The sequence below is a fragment of the Hydractinia symbiolongicarpus genome, chromosome 1, assembly GCF_029227915.1.
Source record: "Hydractinia symbiolongicarpus strain clone_291-10 chromosome 1, HSymV2.1, whole genome shotgun sequence".
Lineage (NCBI taxonomy): Eukaryota > Metazoa > Cnidaria > Hydrozoa > Anthoathecata > Hydractiniidae > Hydractinia > Hydractinia symbiolongicarpus.
This window is the reverse complement of record NC_079875.1, coordinates 14,853,764-14,879,317: the sequence shown is the minus strand read 5'-3', so window position 1 is coordinate 14,879,317 and position 25,554 is coordinate 14,853,764. Positions and strand designations below refer to the sequence as shown.

General features: G+C 33.9%; 3 protein-coding genes across 3 annotated transcripts; all 3 read right to left on the bottom strand.

Moving 5' to 3' along the window:
• Positions 1–399: 399 nt before the first annotated feature.
• On the bottom strand, positions 400–6,950 carry LOC130641870 (sodium/potassium/calcium exchanger 2-like). Its single transcript, XM_057448876.1, has 7 exons — positions 5,920–6,950; positions 4,918–5,011; positions 3,835–4,361; positions 3,227–3,376; positions 2,257–2,376; positions 1,734–1,870; positions 400–1,231 (listed from the first exon to the last, which is right to left on the bottom strand). Exons 1-7 carry the CDS (start codon positions 6,853–6,855, stop codon positions 988–990), a joined length of 2,208 nt encoding a protein of 735 aa, XP_057304859.1. The 5' UTR covers positions 6,856–6,950; the 3' UTR covers positions 400–987.
• Positions 6,951–15,361: 8,411 nt separating this feature from the next.
• LOC130641860 (uncharacterized) lies at positions 15,362–16,672 on the bottom strand. Its single transcript, XM_057448864.1, has 2 exons — positions 16,317–16,672; positions 15,362–16,213 (listed from the first exon to the last, which is right to left on the bottom strand). The coding sequence occupies exons 1-2, from the start codon at positions 16,549–16,551 to the stop codon at positions 15,990–15,992; spliced, it is 459 nt and encodes a 152-aa protein (XP_057304847.1). The 5' UTR covers positions 16,552–16,672; the 3' UTR covers positions 15,362–15,989.
• Positions 16,673–18,243: 1,571 nt separating this feature from the next.
• LOC130641851 (uncharacterized) lies at positions 18,244–23,581 on the bottom strand. Its single transcript, XM_057448853.1, has 3 exons — positions 23,358–23,581; positions 21,643–21,769; positions 18,244–21,264 (listed from the first exon to the last, which is right to left on the bottom strand). The coding sequence occupies exons 1-3, from the start codon at positions 23,379–23,381 to the stop codon at positions 18,257–18,259; spliced, it is 3,159 nt and encodes a 1,052-aa protein (XP_057304836.1). The 5' UTR covers positions 23,382–23,581; the 3' UTR covers positions 18,244–18,256.
• Between the last annotated feature and the right edge of the window lie 1,973 nt (positions 23,582–25,554).

The window sequence follows — 25,554 nt, the reverse complement described above, 5'->3', positions numbered from 1 at the left end:
TTTGGAATTTACTGGAAAGAAATTTGTATCTCTTTAAAATGAGCAGTTTCTCTATTTTACATTTTTCTTTTCATCTCAAATTATCACGGACATTTTAAGCCAGGGGGGGACAGCTAAAATAGTTCGACTTAGTAAATGCTCTATATATCTGAGGTCAATATTTAAAAATAGTTCGAGTTACTGTTCGAATTATTATCGGGGTTTATATATACTGCACGCATGCGCTGGATAACGCTGACCTAACCTCGTTTCAAGAGGTTCTATTTGCATCTTTTAAAAAGAACTTTGGGAGCTAGTTTAAAAGAGTCATTAGTTTGTGTTGTTTTTTTTATGCGTTTTGAGGGAAGGAAATTTGCTCTTGTGTAAGGTTAATGGAAAAAATAGAAAATAAACAAAAAATTATGACATTCGACATATTTTTTTTTAAATATATATACTGTAAAATAAATAAATAAATAAATAAATTGAAAGTTCATTCCACTTTTTTGTCACGTATCAGAAATTATTGACATCCGTGGTTATACATACAAGGCTTAAAAAATTATTTACAAACGACTGAACAAAACATTTTAAAAATTATCAGCAAGTTAGCGTGCATACTATAAAAATTTGACTGCCATTTTCATTCACTATATTCGATATTTTAATCTGAAAGGCTATTATTTTGAAGACAAGGTGCAAAAAGGGTGGTGCTAGGGCGTTTTCCTATGAGAATTTGTAATTTTTTGCTTGTTTTGTTTTTTTTTTACTTTTTTATGTCGTAATATATACTTTTTTTTCTGAAAGGAAAAAATAGTAATAATAATAGTAATAGCATTTGATTGGCTAACAATTCCTATTTTTGACAACGTAGAAATTTAAATCGGTTTTCTGCAGATAAATAGAAACAAAACACCTTTTTAAAAAGTTTCAAGAGCAGGTTAGCTGGAAGTGCAGATGCGTGAATAGTCTAACTATGACATTATTATTGTATTTTCATGCAAACATTTATAGAAAGCATGACCATACCTCGAGTTGTATAAGCAGAGTAACAGTGATAAAAACCACATATAAAAGAAACATGGTTGCACCCAACAATTTCGTCATTTTCCACTTACTGAGAGCAATGGTTGCTACAACCGACAATAACATGATAAAAAGCAAAATGGTGGAACAAAACAAACCATCGCTTTTCACATTGACAGCGGCGGCGCCATTTATAAGACTATGGATTAACCATGGCAACGGCAATCTAAGAATACATTTTTATTTAGATATTATAAGCTTTTTATCGTCAATCTGACGTTTAAATGTTAACCTCAGCTTCCCCTTTCCCCTAACCTAAACGTAAAACTAAAAATATATCATAGTTTAGTATCCGTTAATGCATCCGCACGTGCGCTTCTACAAAACCTGTAGTTTAAAATACACGTTTTTTAAAAAATATTGAAGCTTAAAATGTTTTAAAAATTAAGAATATCTTAAAAGTATGAATATTGCTCGTTGATCTCGAATTTTTTTTTTCAATTATCTATTTTATAATTCATCTTCATAGCCTAAACGCCAAAATATTTAACACCCTTCCTCTCCATCGCCCGTAACCACTTTTCATTTTTAAATCACTCTTAGCTAAATTGACAACATCTTTTTTTAAATAGGTTTGTAAAATCTTCATAGAATTTGTCGCCAAACACGAGGCGCGAAATAAGTACAAACTAGGAGAGAGAAAAAATAATGTTTCGGTACCAACTTACCCTACGGTGACATCAAAAATATTACTTCCTATCGAACTCGACACAGCCATGTCGCCTAAGCCTTGACGGGCTACCACCACACTGGTAATGAGATCAGGTATACTTGTACCAGCCGCTAAAAACGTTAATCCCATTACCTGCACATAAACACAGAGAAAGTTATCCTTTTTTAGTCAATAAAATTCTTCACACATGGTTGCTCTAAAAAAATTCTTTCTAAAGGTTGAAAACATTCTTTTACTGGATGCTAGTTTAATTTCGTTAGTGCAATAATGAGTTCAAATCTTGGTATAGGTTTTTTAATAGCAATATTTGAGATGTTTGAATATGAATTGAATATGAGGTTTTGGTTTTTAACGAAAGAAAATTGTTGAAACCATAGAGTTTCGAATTAGACAGTATATTTAACTTCACACGTGTTATGAAAGGCAATCACGAAAAATGGGACAAATTAAATTTTTCAGTAAAAATAAAAAAAAAATACAAAGAATTATTTAAAAAGATTCAGTATTTGGCGCCTCACCTCGTCCGGTATACCTAATGTCTTTCCAACTTCTGCTGCCCACCATACCATGAGATAAGTGAAACCGCCTATCCATAAGATGCTGCCTAAGAACGTGATCGGAAATAATTTCCAAAGTTTCTAAAAATGAATTAATTATGTTGGACTAGAATTTGCTAAATCATCTGGTAATTAAAAGTGCACCACCGTTAATAATTACCTTATTCCATGAAATTAACGAGTCATGAAATTAACGTAGTGTTTAAAAATTCGCGTTAATTTAATTAAATTAACGCGAAAATTAAATGTAGTGTTAAAGTTAAAGACTTTCATGACTCGTGAATTAAAATACTGGTAATTTGGCGACTTTTTTATACTATATAAAAGTCTAAAAAACATAAAAATACAATTTTTTTACAAATTTTCTACTATTTCCTTCTCATCAGACGAAAGCTCAGCGGCGTTCACATTTTCAGAGATCTGTCTTAGAACAGCTTTTGCATAGCCTTCATATATTTTGTATAATCTTAATACTCCAAGTGGAAAACTAACTAAAAGCGCTTTTCTCATAATTTCAAAATTTTAACTTCTTTTTAACAATGTTTTTCAAAACAACGAAAACCTTTACTTCGATTTCCAAACCGACTTGTATTAGAGGAGATTACTTGGCTTTTGCCGTAATTTTTGTTTCGCGTTATATCGCATATTCTCAAATTCGCGTTACATAAATGCATTTTTGAAAATAATCGTGTTCAACCGCGTTAATGTCATTACCGATGATTTAATTCGCGTTAATTTCTTGACTCGTTAATTTCATGGAATAAAGTAGTCAACCTTTCGGGGCTTTTTTGGAGGGTGGGAGGGAGGGTTATTTAAAAGACAGGGGTTTGTTAGAAGGGGAGGTAACTGAGGTGTAATCGAGTATTGATAGTACAGAGCTCGTGTCGATACTGTTTTAACTTATTAACTAATCAAAAAAATTTAAACTCACCGGTCGACGGACATCCGGTAAAGTGACAATTAACAAGAACATTAGTGGAGCTTTGATGACGTAAAATAGCCGAGCAAAGAATGTATCTGGCCATGATATATCAACAGGTCCTTCTTCTTCATCATCACCTTCTTTGACGACTTCTCTCTCCTGCAAGTGTAAATTAAACGATTTTTATTTATCGGCCCGCTCTTCTCCCTTGTGTTTTTCATGTATGATAAACATCATGATAAAAAATATATAAGAATTTCTGCAGTAGTATCGTTAAAAGCTAATTAAGAACAATTGAACGTTGGACTGTCTTAAAAAATAAGAAAACCAGGTTCCATTTTGAATTTCTTAGTATAACAAAGTATGGTGTTCCTTTGTAAGATAGCTTCTATGTTTACTATAGACGGAAAAAACTTTTTTGCTATGTGAACCTTTGAGGAGGAGTATGAGGAAGAATTGATAAAAGTACCATGACATGCTGCAGATAAAAGTAATACGGCACGTCCATTCACTTGCATTTTCAGCAAAAACAGATGTTGGAACCTTACGTTCTTGAAAGTTCTTGTACACGTGTTATGTACAATTAAATGTACCTTTCCTAATAAAAAATTTCCTACCTCCACATTCAAAACATCAAATTGTTGCGCAGGTGCTAAGCCTCTGTGGCTTCTTAGACTTGCTCTGGATGAGGAACGAGAAATCTCTCTCGTAGAGAATTTTACATTCTCACGTAAGCTCAAATCAGACTCCATACCATCCATGCCCTCGTTATTCTCATTTGTTTCCAGTGATGGAAAGTTCATCCTATTGTCTAACTTATTTTCTTTACCCCCACCCTCATCCACAGGCGCACTTTCACGGGGAACATTCATAGCATCGAGTTCTTTCAGCATTTGATTTGCGTCCTCGATTGTATCGCTACGTGTTAAATTATCCCTTTCCATGCTCGAGTCCTCATAATCGAACGAGCTTCGATTTTTTAATTCGCCATAGCTTTCTTTTTGTGTAGCTGAATTTACTTTAATTAAATTCGAGTTTTTATCAATTGATATCGATTCACGAGATGATTGATCGCTAGTTTCTTTAGTCGTGAATGAACTGTCGCAATGATCGCGAAACTGGCTTAGTTTGCGTTCAACAGTTTCTGCAATGCAAAAAACGAATCCAATTACATTAGGTAGGGCAACAAATTTATATAGAAACTTTTACATGTTTGGCATTTATAAAGGAGTTTCCATTTGGTTGGATTTTTCACTAGGGCAAAAGCTAAAGGTAATATGACAGCTGCTGTAAACAGAAGATTGTTTTTTTAATTCTATAAGCTTACTTTAAAAAAAAAGAACAAGAAAAAAAGAATATTCATAATTTAAAGCTTATATCAATCAGCAGCTGGTGATAAAGCATCGTATCTTGCCAAATTACGTGATAGCTTAAAGTATTCTAACATCATTAGCTAGCTGCTAAAGAAAAAAACAACGCCTGTAAAAGTAGACTGGTTTAAACTTTGCCGCTGAACTCGAGAGCTGCTCTTCGAACACAAAAAAATCTCTCACGCAGGGAAGATATTATCAAATTGCGCATGCGCTAACTAAAAACTCTTACGCCTTTTGCGCTATTAAGAAAATTCAAATAAATGAAAACGAGCCTTCCGTGTGTGACCACGTCAAATATTTGTATCGCACACAAAAAATCGAAAGTACCTTCTGCAATAGGATCCAATGTATGAATAACTAACTGCAAAGCTCCGTGTCGAAACGCGCTTTCTTCTAAGTTATTCGACAGAGCAAATAAAATCTAAAACATTAGAATAAAAAAAAAACCTTTTAATGTTAAATCCAGTGCAGTTTGCATTTGAAAAAAATGTCAATGTCAAAACGCTCTTAGAGTATTTGGGAGTTCCAAAATTTTAAACCATACTTTGCTTACGTCAGCATGTCCTGTTTTCCCGAATTTTCAGTCGCTCGTGTGGCGTGTTTTTTTTTTTGTCTATAATATGCATGTTTGTAACATTGTCGAAAAACGACAATTGTGTCATGACACTCCTAATTTCAGGATGTGAAACGCAGGGTTGTCAACTGGGAAAGTTTATATCGACATAAAAACAAAATAATTCTATGGATTGATAGAATGATACCTACCTTCAACCGATTTGAGTTAAGTGACTTTTATGAGGAAGTATTAGTGAAAGTTTTTAAGGAATTTTCAAAGTTGAACAACTTGAATCTAAAGTTCAAGTTACTGTAGATTCAAGTTGTTAATATAGAGATTATACTATATTTTTGAATTTGGTTGTTTCTTGGCCATTTTTATAAACAAATCAAAAAACAGCGCAAAACAACAATTAAAACTTGGATAAAAGTGAATGGCTTTTCTAATTTGAACGACAAACTTTGTCATATTAATATAGTGCAAGATCTGTGTGACCAGTCTGTCTCACTTCAGTATAATAACGTAAGTGGAAATCGCAAACATTCTAAGCTCTAAAATGACGACTAAAATATTTTCTGTCCAGCATAATTAAATGGGAAGTAAATTTTAATTATCAGTATTAATTAGTAAAAAGGGGGCAACGAAATTTTTTGTTATAAACGAAATGAAACATCACTTAAGCAGGTTAAGCCTAATTTGCATTCCTCGACCCTTCACCGTCGCCGCGGCCCACGCAACCTATTTGAATAAGTAAACATGAAAATAATACTTACTTCTTTATGTTTCTCTTGTAAAGGTGTGATGATGGAAGTTTTTTTCGTTTTCTTTTTTTGAACCTTACTTTTCACATACCTTTCTATGCGCTCGTTAAATACCATAAACGTAACATACGCAATGTAAACAGAGAACAACACCAGTGCTTCCCACCACTCGATGAAAGTATCATAAAAAAACGATATAAGTATAACTAAAGCCAATATGTAAAACAAACTGTCTCTAAGCAGCGGCCACCATGTTAATTCAAGCAGAACTTTGCTAAAAATAGCGCACATTCCAATAACAAACAGTATATTAAACACAGCGCTACCAACGATGGTTCCAAACCCTACATTAGACTTCGAAATAAATACTCCGATCACGGATATAAACAACTCCGGTGCACTTCCACCAGCTGCCATAAATGTGGCACCCGCCACGTCATCGGAAATGTTTGCTATTTTTGATATAAGATGCAGCGCAGGCACGAAAAACTCATCGCATACGAGAGCTAACGCAAGGAACATGTAACATATCCCAATAACATGAAGCACGATGGCACCATCTTTTTTTTCTTGCGCTGTGAATATATCCTCTGGGTAATTTTCATCGACGGTATCTGTTACCTCTGAAGTATTCAGAAGTGTCCTTGATCGGTACAACTCACTGGATGCACGGTAAACGAACGGAACACGAAAGGCTGTATGTGCAGTTTTAACTTTTGATGTTTGCACAAGTTTAGCTTTTTTTTCTGTTTTTAATTTTTTACCTGCCTCGCTTGATATACCATACACATTCTCATTGGTTTTCCGGTAAAGCTTTAAATTAAGTTTGTCATTAATGGTAGTGTATACCACAACGCCGCTTAAAACGGCAATAAATACGACGACATTTAACACGAGTCGCAATTGAGAATGCGTCGCCTTCATCCGTCTGTCGTAACATATTCGCATAACGACTTTCACGTTAGTTTAAAATTGTTATTTCTATCTAACATCTCAAAGTTGAACTGAAAAAAAAAATATAAACCTTTCATGAAGAAGGAGAAGTGAAGCATAAACTTCAGTTTTAACCAAACCAAAAAAGCAAATTAGTAAACCTAGAAGTGCAAGTTTATTAACATACTTATAAAATTTTAATATAACAAAGTTTTAAAGCAACAGGAAAATGACAAGACAAGCTAACAAAACAAGTACAGAAGTAAGTAATAGATCAAGAAAATATATATATTCATAGAGAATTTATAATTTGTTAAAATCAATTTTTTGTTTTCACCAAAAATACAGGTCATGTACGGTCGAAAAATAATAAGAATAAGCTTTCGGACATAAAGAAAACATTAGTCATACTTTCTCAAGTTATTTTTCTTTCAGGAAAATAGGTACCCCAAGAATTTCTCTTATATGTCTCGGGCACACCAAATTACACTAGCACGTAGTTTAAATTTTCTTGTCTAAATAGTATGTAAAGATGTAAAACAGCTGTTAAATAATGACGTAACAGCTTTCAAAGTGCACAGTCCTATTCTCACTTGTATGTTAAAATTGATATTTGTTCATGTCAAATAGTCAAAAGACATTTCAACAACCTCGTCCACATAAGTCTTTTTCCAAAACACAAGTCTAGGAAGCAAGTTTGCTCTATTGTCTCCGCATGTAACAGCAACCTCTAGTCTTATATGCATGTAACAGCAACCTCTAGTCTTATATGCATGTAACAACAACCTCTAGTCTTATATGCATGTAACAACAACCTCTAGTCTTTTTTGCATGTAACAACATCTTTAGTCCTCTCTGCATGTAACAACAATCTTTAGTTGTCTCTGCATGTAACAACAATCTCTAGTCGTCTTTGCATGTAACAACAACCTCTAGTCGTCTCTGCATGTAACAACAACCTCTAGTCTTATCTGCATGTAACAACAACCTCTAGTCTTATCTGCATGTAACAACAACCTCTAGTCTTATATGCATGTAACAACAACCTCTAGTCGTCTCTGCATGTAACAACAACCTCTAGTCGTCTCTGTATGTAACAACAATCTTTAGTTGTCTCTGCATGTAACAACAATCTTTAGTCGTCTTTGCATGTAACAACAATCTCTAGTCGTCTCTGTATGTAACAACAATCTTTAGTTGTCTCTGCATGTAACAACAATCTTTAGTCGTCTTTGCATGTAACAACAACCTCTAGTCGTCTTTGCATGTAACAACATCTTTAGTCGTCTTTGCATGTAACAACAACCTCTAGTCGTCTCTGCATGTAACAACAACCTCTAGTCGTATCTGCATGTAACAACAACCTCTAGTCGTATCTGCATGTAACAACAATCTCTAGTCGTCTCTGTATGTAACAACAACCTCTAGTCGTCTCTGTATGTAACAACAATCTTTAGTTGTCTCTGCATGTAACAACAACCTCTAGTCGTCTCTGTATGTAACAACAATCTTTAGTTGTCTCTGCATGTAACAACAATCTCTAGTCGTATCTGCATGTAACAACAACCTCTAGTCGTATCTGCATGTAACAACAACCTCTAGTTGTCTCTGCATGTAACAACAATCTCTAGTCGTCTTTGCATGTAACAACAACCTCTAGTCGTCTTTGCATGTAACAACAACCTGTAGTCGTCTCTGCATGTAACAACAATCTCTAGTCTTATCTGCATGTGACAACAACCTCTAGTCTTATCTGCATGTAACAACAACCTCTAGTTGTCTCTGCATGTAACAACAATCTCTAGTCGTATCTGCATGTAACAACAACCTCTAGTCGTATCTGCATGTAACAACAACCTCTAGTTGTCTCTGCATGTAACAACAATCTCTAGTCGTCTTTGCATGTAACAACAACCTCTAGTCGTCTTTGCATGTAACAACAACCTGTAGTCGTCTCTGCATGTAACAACAACCTCTAGTCGTATCTGCATGTAACAACAACCTCTAGTCGTCTTTGCATGTAACAACAACCTCTAGTTGTCTCTGCATGTAACAACAATCTCTAGTCGTCTTTGCATGTAACAACAATCTCTAGTCGTCTCTGTATGTAACAACAACCTCTAGTCGTATCTGCATGTAACAACAACCTCTAGTTGTCTCTGTATGTAACAGCAACCTCTAGTCAGCAAAAATAGAAACTTTTCTGTAAAAGTCACATAGGAATTACATAACGTGTGTTAATTACCTTCAGGAATATTAAAATGACAGAATAAACTAGTAAAAATAAAAGCTGCTATCATAGAAAAATCGCACGAATAAAAGAAGATTATTCCTTAGATTATACTTCAGTCATCTTCAATTACAATCGCAATATGTACACGTTAAACTTTTGTTTTTGTGAGTATTTGTTTCACTAGTGAGTTTTTTCCTCTCTTTGACGAAAATTTATAGATGCTTGACTCGCGAAATAAAAATGAAATATTCTGAAATAAAATTTGTGAAAAATTACTTCTTAATGTATACAGCTTTTTAAAAGCTAAAAACAACCTTAACCATTTGACCTCTTTTGACGACGTTTACCAACGAAAATTAGAAGTTCAAAATCATACCACCATGCACAACCAGACGCATAAGATAAACTTTTGTTTAACGTTTTATAGTTACTCGTCGAATGTTTTTTTGTCTTTGAAAACTGATCGGACAAACGTTTTTTTCTCAAATCGAACGTTTTTGTTAGTAAAACATGGCATTCTGTTAGAGAGTAAGGCAGTTCTGATAGTAAAACTTTGCTTTCCTTTTGTTTTGAAATGTGTTGTAATACAGCCTGAAACAAAACACAATCTTTAAATGCCCCAGCGTTATCTATGCAGCTTGTTTCTTTACTCGTTGTTTTAAGTAAATGCTCAACACACATCTAAAACAAGATACAACCTTCTAAATTCCAGTCAGTTCATTGCAATATTGTTTTATCGCGGTATAATCATCTAACCAGGGCTCCTTTAAGTTTTTTGATATCGGTGATATCAAAAACCGAAAAAGGGCCTGGGCTGGGGTTGTGAAAACTTAAAAAAGCCCGGAATAAACATGACGTTAAGTTGTAAATACATTTGAGAGTTATTGGACAGAAGTTGATTGGTAGGTATTTTCGCGATTTATTTCTGAAAAATAGAAAAAAAATTTATGAGATCTGTTTCAACTGTGATTTCTGATTTTTTCATTAAAATGCTTGTTCCCAGGGTATCTCTTTCTGATACGATTATCTCGAAGAGCGAGATTGTCAGAATGAGAAAAAAAAGTGTATTAAATTCAGAATATTATAATGAATACGATAGCAATAAAGTTCGCTTTTGTGCGACATAATTATGACGAATAACAATACTTAGAATTGAGTCAGATGATGATTTGTGTTTTTTGCAATTTTGTTTTTCTAGGTAAATGCCGATGGTCGCGCAAATGCATTGTCATTTCATCCTCATAATCTTTGAAAAGGGAAAAAAGAAGAATGAAGTGTTTGATGATGTTGGATGAAATTTGACATTGGTCAAACTTTCCATACTCAACATTTTCTCCCTCATAACACACTCTTCATGTTGAGGCCCGACGGAAGCCGATCCCACATTTCATCCAACATCCATTTTTATGATGTTGGACGATGTTTTGTATCTGAACAAATTTTACTGCAACATTTTCAAGTCAAAACTTTGATGTTGAATCGGTTTGGTGGAGTGTTTCTCATATATCGAACACTTCAGATTTTCGAACGTTTTAAAAACTTTTCGAACACAAACGTTCAAAAAAGTATTCGATTATTTGAAATATTACGAAAACCAAACCCTTAAGCCTGGGGCAAATCGCTCAACATTCTCGGTCAACATTCTTGTCAACATTCTCGTCAACATTTTGAGCAACTGCATTCTACTGAAACGTTTTCTTTCTTCAAAATGGCGGAGAAGGAAGCTGTAGCATGTTTATTGCTGGCATTGGTAATAAATGACGATAAAAAGAGAAAGTGAGACCCTACTAGAAAATGGATTCAAAGAAGGGAAGAGGAAGGACTCTATAATAACCTCGTCTAGGAGCTAATGACCGAGGATACTAGAGCTTATACAAAAAAGATGAGGATGGATTACAACTCATTTAAACATATTTTAAAGTTATGTTAACCACCAGCAGTAGTTACAGAGGATCAGCTAAAACAGTGACTTCCGCCATTTTCAAAATGAATATATCTCTGTGTATTGATCTTATATTCATGCAAGTCGTATACACGCTCGAACAAAAACATTCGAATTCGTGCTAAAACATTCGAATTTGAAATTAAATGATTCAAAAATACTGAAAAATGTTGCCAGAAATAGCAACATACAAAACTCATCAACAATGCTGATCAACATTTTTAGAGATTTTTTTCTTCGTGAGCATGTGATACCTATAGCAAATCGAGTCAACATGTTCATCAACAAATGTTGACGGGTAATGTTGCTCAAAAAGTTGCCTCGATTTGCCCTGGCATTTATCATTTTGTCTGTGATGAATTGGAAATCTGAAAAAAGAGAAGAAAATTAAAGAGACCCTGAAGATGAAAAAGCAAAGAAGTGCAAGAAAAGTGATGTTTGGGAATGATGCGCAAAATAAGAGCAAGAAACAAAATGCAGAAGATTTGAGCTATGAATTTATCCTTCTCGATAAATTGGAAGAAAACCCCGTGTATTTCGATTACAACAACAAAAAAATGTAAGAGACTCGCCTATGCGTCCATCGCAACTACGTTAGACACAACGGTTGCATCAGTTAAAGCGAAAATACACGGGTTAAGAGCACAGCTTGGACGAGAACTTAACAAAGAGCACAAAACAAAAAGTGGACAATCAACCAATGACCTTTACGCTTCAAGCTGGGTGCATTACGAAAGATTGGCTTTCCTTGTTGCAGTTATCAGAGCATCGAAATGTAGAGACGCTTAAAGTGAGTAAATTTAAAGCAAGAAGACGTGATTGAATCAAACTGTGTGCCGACACCACCCTATAGAGGACAAGCATTTAACACACCAAGGCAAGCATTCACCGTACTTTCACCACAGGGCCAGAATCAAAATATATGCGTATCAACTGTCGTTCCTGTTAAACAATGTTTCCATTGCCATTCAACGGCAAAATGATTTTTGAAGCTTTCCCTGACTGACTTAGCTGAAACGGTACGTTGTGTCCAGATAAACTGAATCTACAACACCAATATTTCGCCATTCCCCCTCTCTATAAAATCTCCATTTTCGACGCAAGAATCGGCTAAAGATATAGAAAGGTAAGCGTCCAATGAATTTGTATTTTTATAAGCATGTTATGCGAAGCTGGTGCGGAAAGAATTACGTTTTCAACATGATTCGGCTCGAGATTGATTGCAGTAAAAACAATGCGCCATCTGTGAGCCAAAATTCCAAAAAGATGTTTGGATATCCTTCGACCTTGGCTGTGGTTGTAATTTTATATTCTTTTTCTACCGTAAGGTTTTTATGCGGGTAGGGCTTCATCAGAAAGCATCATCTGGTAATAAAACATAAGGCACAACTTCTTTATTTAGTAATGGATCGTTTTTTGGAAGATTTACAGATCCTTTTTCGATAGCTGCATGTAAGAATCTTTTATCGTATACTCCAGAATAGTTAACTCTACCGTTCCATTCGACATCTGCATAGATATACAGTTAACTCTCTCTAATCCGAATCCCAAGGGGGGGGGGGTAACTTTTTATTCGGATTACAGAGAGATTCGGATAGTAGAAAGTCTCTCTAATTCGAATTTCCAGGTTTTAAAGGGTGAAAATTCAGATAAAAGAGACCAATCGAACATTTAAAAAAAAATTAAAAAAAGTAAGGTGAGAAATAAAAACGAATAAGTTTGAACGAAAATAAAAGAACTCACTGACTTGCGATTTCTTACGATTTCTCTTTGTCTTACAAAAAAATCAAAACATTCGAATTCGACAGGGATTCAAATTACGAAAAACAAAAACATTCGAAAGTGTGGTATATTTACACTTAAAAATTCGGATTATAGAGAGAATTTAGCCGAAGGGACCTAAAAATTAGTTTGGATTATAGCGGTTTTCAGGTTACAGATATTCGGATAGTAGAAAGTAATTTATAAGAGTTTCTTAAGGAAAATTGACAGTGGCGCAACCTCGTCCCCAGGACCTCTTTTCGCTTTTTTGATAAAAAGCGAAAAAAGGTCCTGGGGACGAGGTTGACAGTGGCGTATTTAAAAAAGTAATTATTTTTTTGCTGCACCAAATAAGAATGAAAATGTTTGTGCAAACATACGTTTTTATGAGAAGTACAAATTTTTTGGATGATTTTTTTAAGAAGAGCATGACAAATAGATTAACATATTGACTGCAGACAGGCGAGAGATTTTTATAAGAATGTCTATATTCTAATTACAGAATGGATGATTTATTTTTTCAGCCTCGAAATTTATTATTTGTGTTCTTTCAAAACAAAGCGAAATTATTTTTTCTTAATGGGAGTTGTTATTCTCTTGAAATTATTTTATTGTGTAAAATATACATGAAAAGGAAGAAGCCGCTGAAAATAATTTTATTATGGTATTTCTAGACTTTTTGTTCTTAGCCGTAATTTGTAAAGAAATGCAGGCTGGACACTATAATATACATAAACTAAATCTTCATCTTAGTTCTTATAAAGAACGTTCTTATAAAAGAAATGTAGGTAAGAAAAAAATATCGCCCGCAATGAGTACAATTATAATGGCCACCATGCACCTCGAAAAGATGAAATCAACAGAGCATCTTTTCTTATTACTTGTATTTTAATAACACTCTTATATTTTATATTCCGTCACAATTTTATAAAGAACAAGATATAAATATGTAGACATTAAAACAGATAATTTTTTAAACGAAAAATTTGTTTAAAACCTGCCGCCATTATGCCATCCCACAACCAAGAATTTATGCTCTTTGAAATATCGTTCACACTATAAAAAAAACATTTTTAATGTTGCCATTAGCAATGAATATTCTATTGTTTAACATGTCCATTGAGATTAAATTAAATATTCTGTTAAATATGCGATTTGTTTTTTTGAGAAAGACTCGATAAATTCTGCTCAGCTTCAATTAAGATTATAAGTTTTTTTAACTGCGTCGTTTTTTTAAATGTTTAACATCGTTCTAATTGTGCTTAAATTATTCATGCGAAGAAGGTAGAACAAAAGCGCGCCAAATACAACAAAATGACAAAATTAAACACCACGATTTTATTGTAAAGTTTCGTAAAAATATTTGATAAACACACTATTTTTGTTTTTATAAAAATGTGACTTACACTCTCAACAAATTCTCATATGTCTTGAAGAATGAAATCCATATATTTTAAATCGTTATGAAAGATTAAACTTGACCACACTGTTTATACTCGAAAAATGACACGAAAATTTCTAAGGCTATCGTCACACTTGTCAGTTTACTTTCACTTTTACTGATAAAAAAAAGTTTATCAGCTTGTTTGTACGTTCGATTTCAACGCTATTTCACGATCTCAATGTTGTTTGGAGTGGAATGGTAAGAAAGTTGCTAATTAAGATAATGTACATGTGGTTGTTTATCTTTGTATTCTTTATTTTTATTTTTTACTTTTTTTTTTTTTACTTTCAATTTGACATATAAGCGTTAACTACAATTTTTAAAAAGTATTCAGACATGCAAGTAACAAAAAAACAAAACAAAAAAAAGAAGCTCTTTCAGCGAGATCGAGTCTTCTCGAGATTTTTGAGGAAGTGGAACAAATATTTTATAAAAATCTATTAATTATTTATAGCTACCTCTGTTTATTATTGCATAGGTGGTGAAGAAACTTACATCATTTCCTCCCTTCCCCAGGCTCCCCACATTTAGTGTTGTTGCAAGAAACTTTTTATCACGGAGATTTAAATCTTTTTCCATTCTAAATAACATCTTAGTAAAGAATCTAAACATGGTGAGAATAAGAAAATAATTCCACCGCTAGTTGAAACAAATTCAACTGTTAAACCATAGTTTCTCGAAAAACCCTGGTTGGGAAGAGCGGCAAACTTCAAAGGGTTAGCGCGTATCTTGGCTTTATGTTAAACGCCTAATTTTGAGTAGGCGAGACAAACATTACGGTGCACAGAATCAAAACAAAGCTCTAGCGGGAAAAAAGAAAATATGGCTGCCAGTTCTGATTTTTTATTTGAAGACGACTTCGAAGCTGTTTTGGCATGTTTGGAGGCTGATGAACAGTTTGAGGGAGATCTCATTGATACTGCCAAAAATGTTAGTGGTGTATATCCTATTTCTCAGTAAAATTGCAATTTTAAAGCTGCAGCTAGCTAGCTAGCAAGACCGTCAATATTCATTAATAATAAAGCCTATTTTTTACGGGTTGAAGCTGGAGTATTTTCATGTCCAGATTGTCCCAAGAAATGTAAAAGTAAAGGTGGACTGAAGAGACATAGAACGACCAGTCACAATAAAAGTACGACAGTTGAAGTAGAAGACAACAATTTGAGCCAGGATATTTTATTGCACTTGTTACAAGAAATTAAAACCACTGCTTCTGAAAACATGTGTTTCCTCCATCGATTAAAACGGAACTAAAAAACTTTACAATAAACAATGATAGTGTAAATATTGACTTATATACTATGGTATCTCCAACATTTCAAAAGTTTAACAAAACTGGTAATATGGAAAAATTATACAGCAATATGTACTCTGATATTGTTATAAAAGCACCAATGTATTTTGAAGGACTTGCACACAACAAAAAGCAATCAAGAGTGCGGTTAAACTGTTTGCATTTATATGGTATGTCATCAATATGTGGGTCGGTAAATATTGGAATTGCATGGGACAACAGTCCACCTGAATTATCAGGTACTCCAAGGCAAATTTTAGCTTTTTCAACATGGTTCGCTAAATCAACATTATAACTAAATTAACATTGCGAATGCATCTTTTGTTTTCTTTATAAATTTGATGATGCTCTGGTAAAAACCAACCATACACAGCTATAGAAAATCCCATACTACCATCAATTTGAATCTCAAACTTCGGGATAACAAACTGGGCATCATATATTTTCATAACAGTTTTATGTCAATATCAATTTTTCAATGAGCTAAAGTTTTCAACTTTACAAGTCTATCACATAACTGTTGATATGATTCGTAGTAGTAATCGTTACTAGCAATTTTCTTTGCAGTTGTTAGAAGTCTTTCAGCTGGAGGTTTTCTTTTATCAGTTGATTGAACTTCACAGCTTTTCTTCGGCAAGTTTAGCTCAGGTAAAGCTCCAAAAATTAACCTTTTCTTAGCAGGCCCCTTCTCTGATGGAACTAAAAAGTAAAAAAAAAATCAATATATATTCATGACATGGTTTATTAGCTAGCTAATCTAGCTAGCAAATTGTTTTGTAAAATTCTTTAAAGTGAAACTTACAGATATCAATATATTCACTTTTAAAATGCTTCTCGCATGTATACACTGTGTCATTCTCTATTTGTTTTTTAAATAATTGATCCACAACTCTCGACTTCATAACCACATTAAGCCAATCCTCCCTCCACTTCTTATAATTCTCATTAATTACTTTTGGCACCTTAAATATGCCTATTCCTCCAAGCCTTCTACTACTCCCACAACCAACGATACAACAATTTGCCCCAGGCATCATAAAATTCTTGGAAACATGATTATTTAATTATTAAAAAGACAATTAAATTCTCAGAAAATAGCAAGTTTACAAGTATGTTTACAATTTCGCTACCATTATATAATTTTTCGTGCACCGATATTGTCACGTGATAGTTTGTGAACCGCATCAAAAGGATACGCCCTTTGAAGTCCGCTCTTCCCAACCAGGGTTTTTCGAGTAACTATGGTTAAACAACTTATCTGATTGAGAAAAATAATAAAAATTTAAAATAATTTTTTTGTGCGGTTTTGCTAAAACGAAAGGAAGTTGCTACACGCAGTGCCTGCACGAAAGCTCTATGTGAACGCTACCGTGGCCGATAAGTGCATAAAAAAATCTTTGTTGCATAAATTTAAAAAATGCGTAAAAATAATGTTATATGCATAAAAATAATGTTAAATGCATAAAAAAATGTTACATGTGTAAAAATAATGTTATAAACGTAAAAATAATGTTATATGTGTAAAAATAATGTTAAATGCGTAAAAATAATGCTTGGCAACCATTTCTTAAAATTGCGAGTGGCTACGTCGAGTTATTTTACAATCAGGACATTAATGTGAATATGCACGCATTCCAAAGTCACATTAATAGAGTTATCTTAAGATAACTGTATTAATGTGACTTTGGAATGTCATACACTCTCCGTATTATTATAGAGATTTTAATAACAAGATCACGGCAGACGAAAACTGGATATAAGATTTTTTTTACGGAATGAGATTATTTTTATGTATATAACATTTTTTTTACGCATATTACATTTTACTACGTATATAACATTTTTTTACGCATGTAAGATTTTTTTTACGCATTTTTAAAATTTACGCAACAAAGATTTTTTTATGCACTTGTCGGCCACGGTAGAATGCAGATAATACGTGAATTCTTCACTGATCAACATCACAACCTCGAGTTGTTGTTGACTCTTTTAAGTTGAGAAACAAGGACATTGTTAAAAACTCTATTGGGTGTAGCATGTAGTCAAATTTCCATATTATTTGTGAAGAGAGTATAAAGCAGTTCTGTACTTGCTTAAATAAACTTTCTGCGAAGTTTTATTTAGAGAAAATAAAGCAAATAGCTATAGGTTTTATCAATCACCTTTACAAGCTAATCTTTTTACCTTTTGGTGAACGTTACGAGTACTTCATCTGCTGTTTTTTGGAGAGGTCTCTTAAAGAAAACGTCTGTTTTTACAAAGTATTAAAGGGGTGACTCTGGTGCATAACATCTAAACTTGATAAAAGCGATACTTCTAACAACACAAAGTTTTATCTTTAAAAAGCTAAAAAAATTCTTTAGTGCGAATACGTAAACACTTTATTTGCACCAATCTTCGCGTGTATTAATTTTCGCGTGTATTAATTTTCGCGGATATTAATTTTTGTACATGTTTAAAACGGTAACATTCACGGTTTTAGACACAATATAGATGCGTTTCTTTTAAATAAATTGTAAAATTAACCTGGTGGTAAATGTTGCCGCAAATCATAAAAGTCAGGAACAAAAAAAAATACGTTCCAAACGCCTTCCATAATTATTTATGTTTCTACGCATACTTTCTGCGCAAAACGGATTTTTGTACTAAATTTCGCGCACTGACAGACTTTTTTGCGCGCAAAAAAATTAGTACGATTAAGGTAGAAAGGAATTACACAGTCGTCAAAGTAATTCTTAGATATTATTTATTTATTTTTTTTTTAATTTCAATTAGGGGTTGTATTTCTTCCGTGTTTTCTGTTACCTTGTAAAATGTAGTGATAAAGTTGATGGTTGACGGAAAAGCAGATATTGTTATTGGTAGTCCCTCTGCTACTTCCCAATTGTACAATACTGGTGTACTGAAAACTACGTTCATTTTTTCATTACAAAGATTGGCAATTTCAAATGTTGCAACGCTCGAATGTTTACGTGTGATCAAAAACAAACAGCGTGAATTAGAAACTGGTTTCGTGCTACTGTTGACACCAAACTGTTTATATTCTGTTAAATCGTGCTCGGTTTGATAACTCTGTTTCTTGTGAGAACACACGCACATTTCTAGGGATACAGTTGGGTCTTTACATGCCGTGTATTTATTATATAAAGATATTCTCTGCCAGTGTTCAACTTGTAACATGTCTAAACTTTCATTCCGCTTTGTGTTAAAGAAAACATGAAAGTTGAATAACTCTTCTTTATGTTGATCGGTTAACACGACTAGGTCAAACACGTATATCGTTCCTGTTCCAGAATCTTTGGCGATGATATTTTTTATGGAATTTACTGTTAAACGTAGACAACGGTGCGTTGGAGAATGATTCTGCAACAACGTCAGCTTATTATTGAGATATCCAGCAGAGAATTCGCCCAGCCATGTTAGAAATTGTTTATATACATGGTCATCCATACTAAGAAAGCTTATTTTGTTTATACATTTACAGAGAGAGTATTTTCTTCCGGGAAGGTCTTGACAGTCTACCCTTTCATGTGGAAATGGAGACATCAGGCTACCCTGTTTATCTTGATGGTTGTTATTGCTCGTGACGGAAACTTCGTCCAGGACATCAAAGAGCATATCACGCAAGTTCACAACACTCGTTAAGGCGTTCTGATTGTCTATCAAGGCGTTAAATCTTGTCTCCCCAACAATACTCGAAAATGTTTTTGGTAAAATCATAAACAAAAACGGATCATATACTTCAAATCTCCCTGTAAGTGTGTCCATGGAATATTTATTAGTTTTGCCTCCATGGTCAGACCACAATATAGATATCGTGTCGTCAGATGTACCAAGGTATTGAATAAATTTTGAGAGGTGTTTATCTATAGCTTTTAATCGCATCCCTGTGAACTCATGAGCAAAGTTGATGTGTGTATACGATAGTAGAGGTTTTGAATTTTTTATCTTACTTCTACTGTGCAGAGCAGTAGCAATGTAGTCGATGAAATACGAACTCAATATTTTTCCATTCAAGCACACCATTTTTTCTGAATTATAAAGATTGGTAGCACCATAAAGTTTCAGTACCTCACATGACATATGCGTCAGACCGACGCTATCAACTCCGTATGATTTAGTTAGATTTTGAACTTCATTCCAAATCTCCTGATAATCAACTTCAGATTTGCTGTTTAACTTTCGGTTACCGGTTAATAAGGAACCCCACGCATCGTACCAGCAGGTATCTTCCTGGAGCATCGTTTCATAACCGGCATCTTTGAAAATTTTAAACAGTTTTTCAAAATTATACTTACGATTTGATATGCTGTCAAAAAATACACTGCCCGACAAAAATGCTTGCAGATTGACATAAGTAAATGGAGCTAAACTTTGAAAGCCTTCGAAATCCAAAACCTGTGTTTTGCTTTCCTTATCGGTACTAATTGATGTCAATGCTTTAACTGTGTTCGGTAAAATACGATAGAAGTGTTGCCTGGAAAGGGAGTCAATAACAAAAACGTTAACGTTTAGTTTAGGACGTTTTTCTTGAGAGCTTGGCTTATACGTTGACACCTTTGGTGGGAGCTGTAGCAGCTGATGAATTTTTTTTTTTTTATCTTTTCGGCAAGAAAGAAAAACAAAGTCAACATCAGGATTCATTTTAAGGTATGTAAAATCATGCCCAAACATTTCTTTCAAAGCCGTGGTATTTTCTAAAGCAATGTGATTCATTTTACCGGTGCCCGAGTTTATAACTGCCAATGTAATTTGAGTATTTCCACAAATATCGTCGTTGCAAACCAAGTTAAACGTTTCAGAATCACCCGTGTTTACAGACGTATTAAAATGACAAATGGGTGGGTAGCGTTTATTTTTGCACTTTGGGATTTTCTGGTACTTTTTCTTGTTGTAATATTTTTTAGCTTCGTTACACGTGTTCATATAATTCGAGTACAGCTGACATCTTGCTTTTCGTTTAGACTTTTTGTTATCAATATTAAGGCGGTATGAACATGTGTCATTACCTTGCTTCTGCTGCGTCATTTCGACGCTAGCTCCCTCGCTAATATCATTTACCAGTGATGAGTTTGACTTGATTTTATCGTTTATATTATTAAAACTTACATCTTTGCTTGCTTCACCCGAAGGCGAGGGACTTGCAAAATGAGAGGAGGGTTTCGTAAGAGGTGGTATGGAGCCGTGGGCTTTCTGCGACTGAATACTTTCTGAAAGCAGAATATTACCATTCGGTTCTTGGATGTTCATCCCAGAGGCTATTTCGAAAGTTGACTCTCCATCATCTTGATCTTTCAAATCATTTAGTTGTTGCGGAGGTCTTTTTGAAGTATCAATCGTTTGGTTTTTTGTTTCAATTGCAACTTGTTCTTCTTCTTCTTCAATAGGAACTTCGTTGTTTTCTGACTCGCCATCTGCGTCATCATCTTCTTCTAAAATGGTCTCGCTACTTTCTTTATTCTTTGCCTCGATAACGTTATGTGTGGAAATCGTGTTTGCAAAATGCGTCTCTGCGTCTTTCTTGTCTTTTGTTTGGAGTTTTTCTTTATTCGATGGCATTTTGATCGAGCTCTGCGTTTTGTCATAACTTGCTTTCTCTTGAACAGCGTCGAATTGATTGTTATATTTATTCTGGGTAAATAAGTCATTTCTTGAAGGTTGGTTATTAGCTGCATAGTGGTCGGTAACTGTTTTTGACGATGTGTATTTGGTTGATGAAGACAAAACATTATCATGGATACGACTAGGAGCTAAAATAAAGCAGAACACGTAACGTAATAACAAACATCTATTTACCCGCATTCTTGTGTGTGTATGTGCGCGAGAAAAAAGTCGTGCGCTACAGACACACAAAAAAGAAAATGCGATAGTTTTTATCCACTTTGTTGTAACAAGCAAATTCTTAGAAAAATTGCTGCGAGACAGTTATCGCTTAAGGAAGTATCATGGTAAAAAGGCTTGTGGGACGTTTTTGGTCGTGTTATTCTTAATGGCATATTTCTCACATTATCGAACAGTTTTCACAAAACATTAGCATAGTTTCTTTACAAACATGCTACCAACAAATAACACTGTTCGTAATATATGAAATGAGGATCAGAAATTAAGGGACTTCAAGGAAATGATACCTGTTTCATTCTGGAATAAATCTTCTTCTTGCGGTAGATAGCTTGTTTTCTCTGCCCAAATATTTTGCTTACGGAAGTGTGATGCAAGGAAGTAAATAAAGATGGTAGCAGCGGTAAGTAACACAACCTAAAGAAAAAGTGGAAGTAATTCTTACAGATTGATCGACATAAATTTAAGGTGATTGATACTAGCAAACTACACATTTTTTTACAAGAAACCATTTAGTAGGAAATTGACTAGTCGTCCTCTAATAAATAAATAAATAAATAAACTTTTACTAGTTGAAAAAAAGTTAAATTTTTAAGTACGAAGAAACTTTTTGTACACACGATTTCCCTCAATTACCACAGTGATGATAACACTCAGGTGGGTTTAGGAACAGACATCATTTTAGGTGATAAATAAAAGGTGAATTATTCCACCTGTTGTAGTATGTTATGTTGATGAAAGTCTTGATAACTTAAAAAAAACACGTATGGCGCCTTTTTTTTAAGGAAGGTTGTAATGATCTATATTTTATTTATGTAACTCCCATATGTTGACAAAAGTTCAAATCTATCCTTTTTATTAGTCACAAATGACAATAGGAAAACAATGGACAATTCCTATGGGACCAACATGATATCATAATTTATGAAGGTTATTAAAGGTTTAAAAATTAAATGTGATTACCTTGAGAATGAAAAAAAGGCTTTGGAAAAATTTAAAGAACTCAAATTCTACATCTTCACATCGAATGATATATCCTAAAATGCTGTACTGACTTTTTAGTATTTTTGAGTGTCGTCAGCTGTTTGGTTAAGTATATTTTTCAACACATTTATTAAATATCTTTAGTGGTGATTTATACTTTTTTTTTTTTTTTTTTTTTTTTTTTTCCATTATACAATGGTTCTTATCCCTATAATAACATAATAATAACAACAATAAGAATAAAAAGTTTAGAACAAAAATGATACAAGAAGCATGGAGATCTAGGTTTCAATAAGAGTTGTAGATTTAGGTTTTGTTAAATGGTTGTTGATAGATTAAATAGAGGAAAGGCATAGTCTATAGTTGTATATCGGCGGAAGGTCTCCTTCGACTCTGAAAGACTTCGTATACTATATATATATATCAAAAAAAAAAAAAAAAAAAAAAAAAAAAAAAAAAAAATTCTATAATATAAAACCCAAGCATAGGAAGGCTCACTGTGGAGGCTCAGAGATTATCATATGGTTCGATATGTCTAAACGAGATTTGGAAATAAGAAAATCTTGGTAACTTGGTGGAGGTTGAAAAAAAAAAAAAAAAAAAAAAAAAAAAAAAAATTGTATTTTATGTGGTTAACCTCATTAATTTCGAGGGATATACCCTGTTAATTGTTTCCTGGAGTGACCACAAAAACAGTTCTGGAGCGGTGAACGCACCAATTTGTGCTAACACACGCTTTTTTGAAATCTCTGCTCAACTAGACAACGACCAAACCCACAACACCTCTTGGACATGAGTTTTTTTGGCGATCTTTTGCAGCTTACTAACAAAATTGAATTTCTGGCTTGATTTTTGTCCCTTTCTCAAATCTCGTAACTTTAGGATCACGGCATAATTTATGCCGATGAGATACTCTATTATTTTCTAATGTTTTCCTAAACCTTCCGGCTGCTGCAACTGTCCTCACACCGAGCCAAAGAAAAAGTTGTATTTAATTTTGAAGAATCATAACTTTACTTACCCGATATTTTATCCGTAGTGACATTTCAAAAGATTGTGTTTTGTTAATTCATTTGATTTTTCTTTACTGGTGTGTGAGAAGTAAAAATATACCGAAGATGTGGCGCATGTGGGGTGGTTTTTATCGTTTATAATCCACACATGCGGTTTGATACTAATCTGTGTATGGTTTGGCTTACCTCATACACTAATTTCTTATATGGAAAGCACGAATGTGTGTTGATTTAAGCGGTGTTTTATGTCACCCGCGGTTGTTGTGATACACAATACAATAATTAAAATATTGTATTAAAAAGGTCATAGAAACCAGTCTCGTGAAGTTGATCGCAGCTTTTTTTTCGTTTATGCTCATTTTCGGCAGTACACAGTTAACTGCTTCGTTTCCAGTCCTTATTTCTACCTATTGTCAAAAAGAAAAGAAAAAAGACCTTTTAAGCTTAGCTACCAACCTCGATCCAAGGGCTCTTTCTCTCTTTTTTTTATAACGTGAGGTCCCGTTGTAAAAAGATACAAAGAGCCCTGCGATCAAGGTTGCTTAGCAGCTACAATCATGTTCATAAATTATTGGAAAAACGCTTTTTGAGGCTTTTTTCAGAGTTTGCCCCCTCTCCCCCTACAGTCAGTGTTGATTTTGTGTTGATTTGTGCCCCAAAATACTGCCGACGACTCTGGAAAAGACCTCCAACCAACACTGAAGAGTGGGGGGGGGGGGGGGGGGGGGGGAGGGAGGGGGAGAGTGGTTTTTCCAAAATTATATGATTTTTTACATAGGGACGGATAAACTTAAAAAATATTATTAGATATTTCTGTTTCAGTGTTGAGAACTCTTGATGGGGATCCTGTAGCCGCATTGTTTTTACTTGAGCCCCGATAATCGACGATAAAGGGAGTAACAAGGACAACAATATTCCTTGAAGATTCCACTGGCAAGATTTTTGAAAGAAATATGCACAACAGAGTTTTTGGCTTCTTTACCGAGAATTCTATCTTTTGTAAGAAGCAATTTGGCTTTAGAAACAGCCACTTCACAAAACATGCAATAACGCAAGTTGTGGAGGACATTCGTCGATCTTTCAGTGATGTAAAGTTTACCTTGAGTATTTTTATCATTTGATGCCGTTGATCACAACAATATTAGGTAAACTAAATGCGTATGGGATAAGTGGGTATTATTAAAACGGTTTAAAAGTTATCTGAGTCACCAACTCAATACATAGATATTCGCAGTGGCAAAAAAAAACAATAAGCTAACATTAAAATGTGGTATTCCACAACGTTCAATTCTGGGGCCACTCTTATTTTCAACATATGTAATGATCTAACAATTCTATTATGTTTGCAGCTGACTACCGAATTAAACAAATTATCACACTGGTTGTCTGGTAATAAATTATCACTAAATATATAAAAAAACAAAGTATTTCAAGGGAAATTTTTAGGTGTGATGCTTGATGAAAATCTAAAGTGACACCAACATATATCTTTGGTGATATAAAATGTTTCAAAATTTATTGGCATTCTTTACAAAGCCCGTAACTTTCTAAACAAACAAATACTCTTTTATACATAGTCATATTAATTACGCCAACACAGTTTGGGGTAGCACCAATAAAACTAAAATACAATCATTTTACCTTCATCAAAAACATGCTGCAAGAATAATCATTTTTAAAGATAGGCTGACTCATTCCAGACCATTACTTCAGTCAATGAAAGCCTTGAATGTATTTTAACTAAATACATTCAAAGTACAAAAGCAATAATAACATGCCTGAAGTACTTTTTAATACCTTTTACATTTCTAAAAACAAATACACAACAAGATCTGCAAATCAATACTATCCATCATTTACTAAAAAAAGTTAATTTCCTATTACGTGACTGACCATATGTATGATGTAACTGGTTATATATATGACACAATCTCTCTGACCCTCTGGCAATATAATATCCGAGTTATGTGATTTCGTTTAGTCGGGTCTTTTCTGGTCTGCAGTTTTCACATCGTGGAATACAACTCTGGAAAGGATGAAATGATGTGTTTGTTCTTGTGCACATACTTCTTCTTTGCTTTTTTGTTTATATTTTAAATTGAGGTTAGATCTTTATCACCTATACAAATCTTGAATGTATTTTGAGGTCTTTTGCTACCTATGATGAACCAGGAGGTACTTTCGTTTTTATGTTCTCAAATTATC

Coding starts and splice junctions, on each gene's coding strand:
- LOC130641851 (XM_057448853.1), bottom strand. CDS start 23,381: ATGTCACTACGGATAAAATATCGG. Junction 21,770..23,357: donor CACTACGGATAAAATATCGG/GTAAGTAAAGTT, acceptor CTTTTTCTTTAG/GTTGTGTTACTTACCGCTGC. Junction 21,265..21,642: donor TTTATTCCAGAATGAAACAG/GTATCATTTCCT, acceptor GCTTTATTTTAG/CTCCTAGTCGTATCCATGAT.
- LOC130641870 (XM_057448876.1), bottom strand. CDS start 6,855: ATGCGAATATGTTACGACAGACGGATGAAGGCGACGCATTCTCAATTG. Junction 4,362..4,917: donor ATTGGATCCTATTGCAGAAG/GTACTTTCGATT, acceptor TTTGCATTGCAG/AAACTGTTGAACGCAAACTA. Junction 2,377..3,226: donor TACCGGATGTCCGTCGACCG/GTGAGTTTAAAT, acceptor ATTCATTTTTAG/AAACTTTGGAAATTATTTCC.
- LOC130641860 (XM_057448864.1), bottom strand. CDS start 16,551: ATGATGCCTGGGGCAAATTGTTGTATCGTTGGTTGTGGGAGTAGTAGA. Junction 16,214..16,316: donor AAGTGAATATATTGATATCT/GTAAGTTTCACT, acceptor TTTACTTTTTAG/TTCCATCAGAGAAGGGGCCT.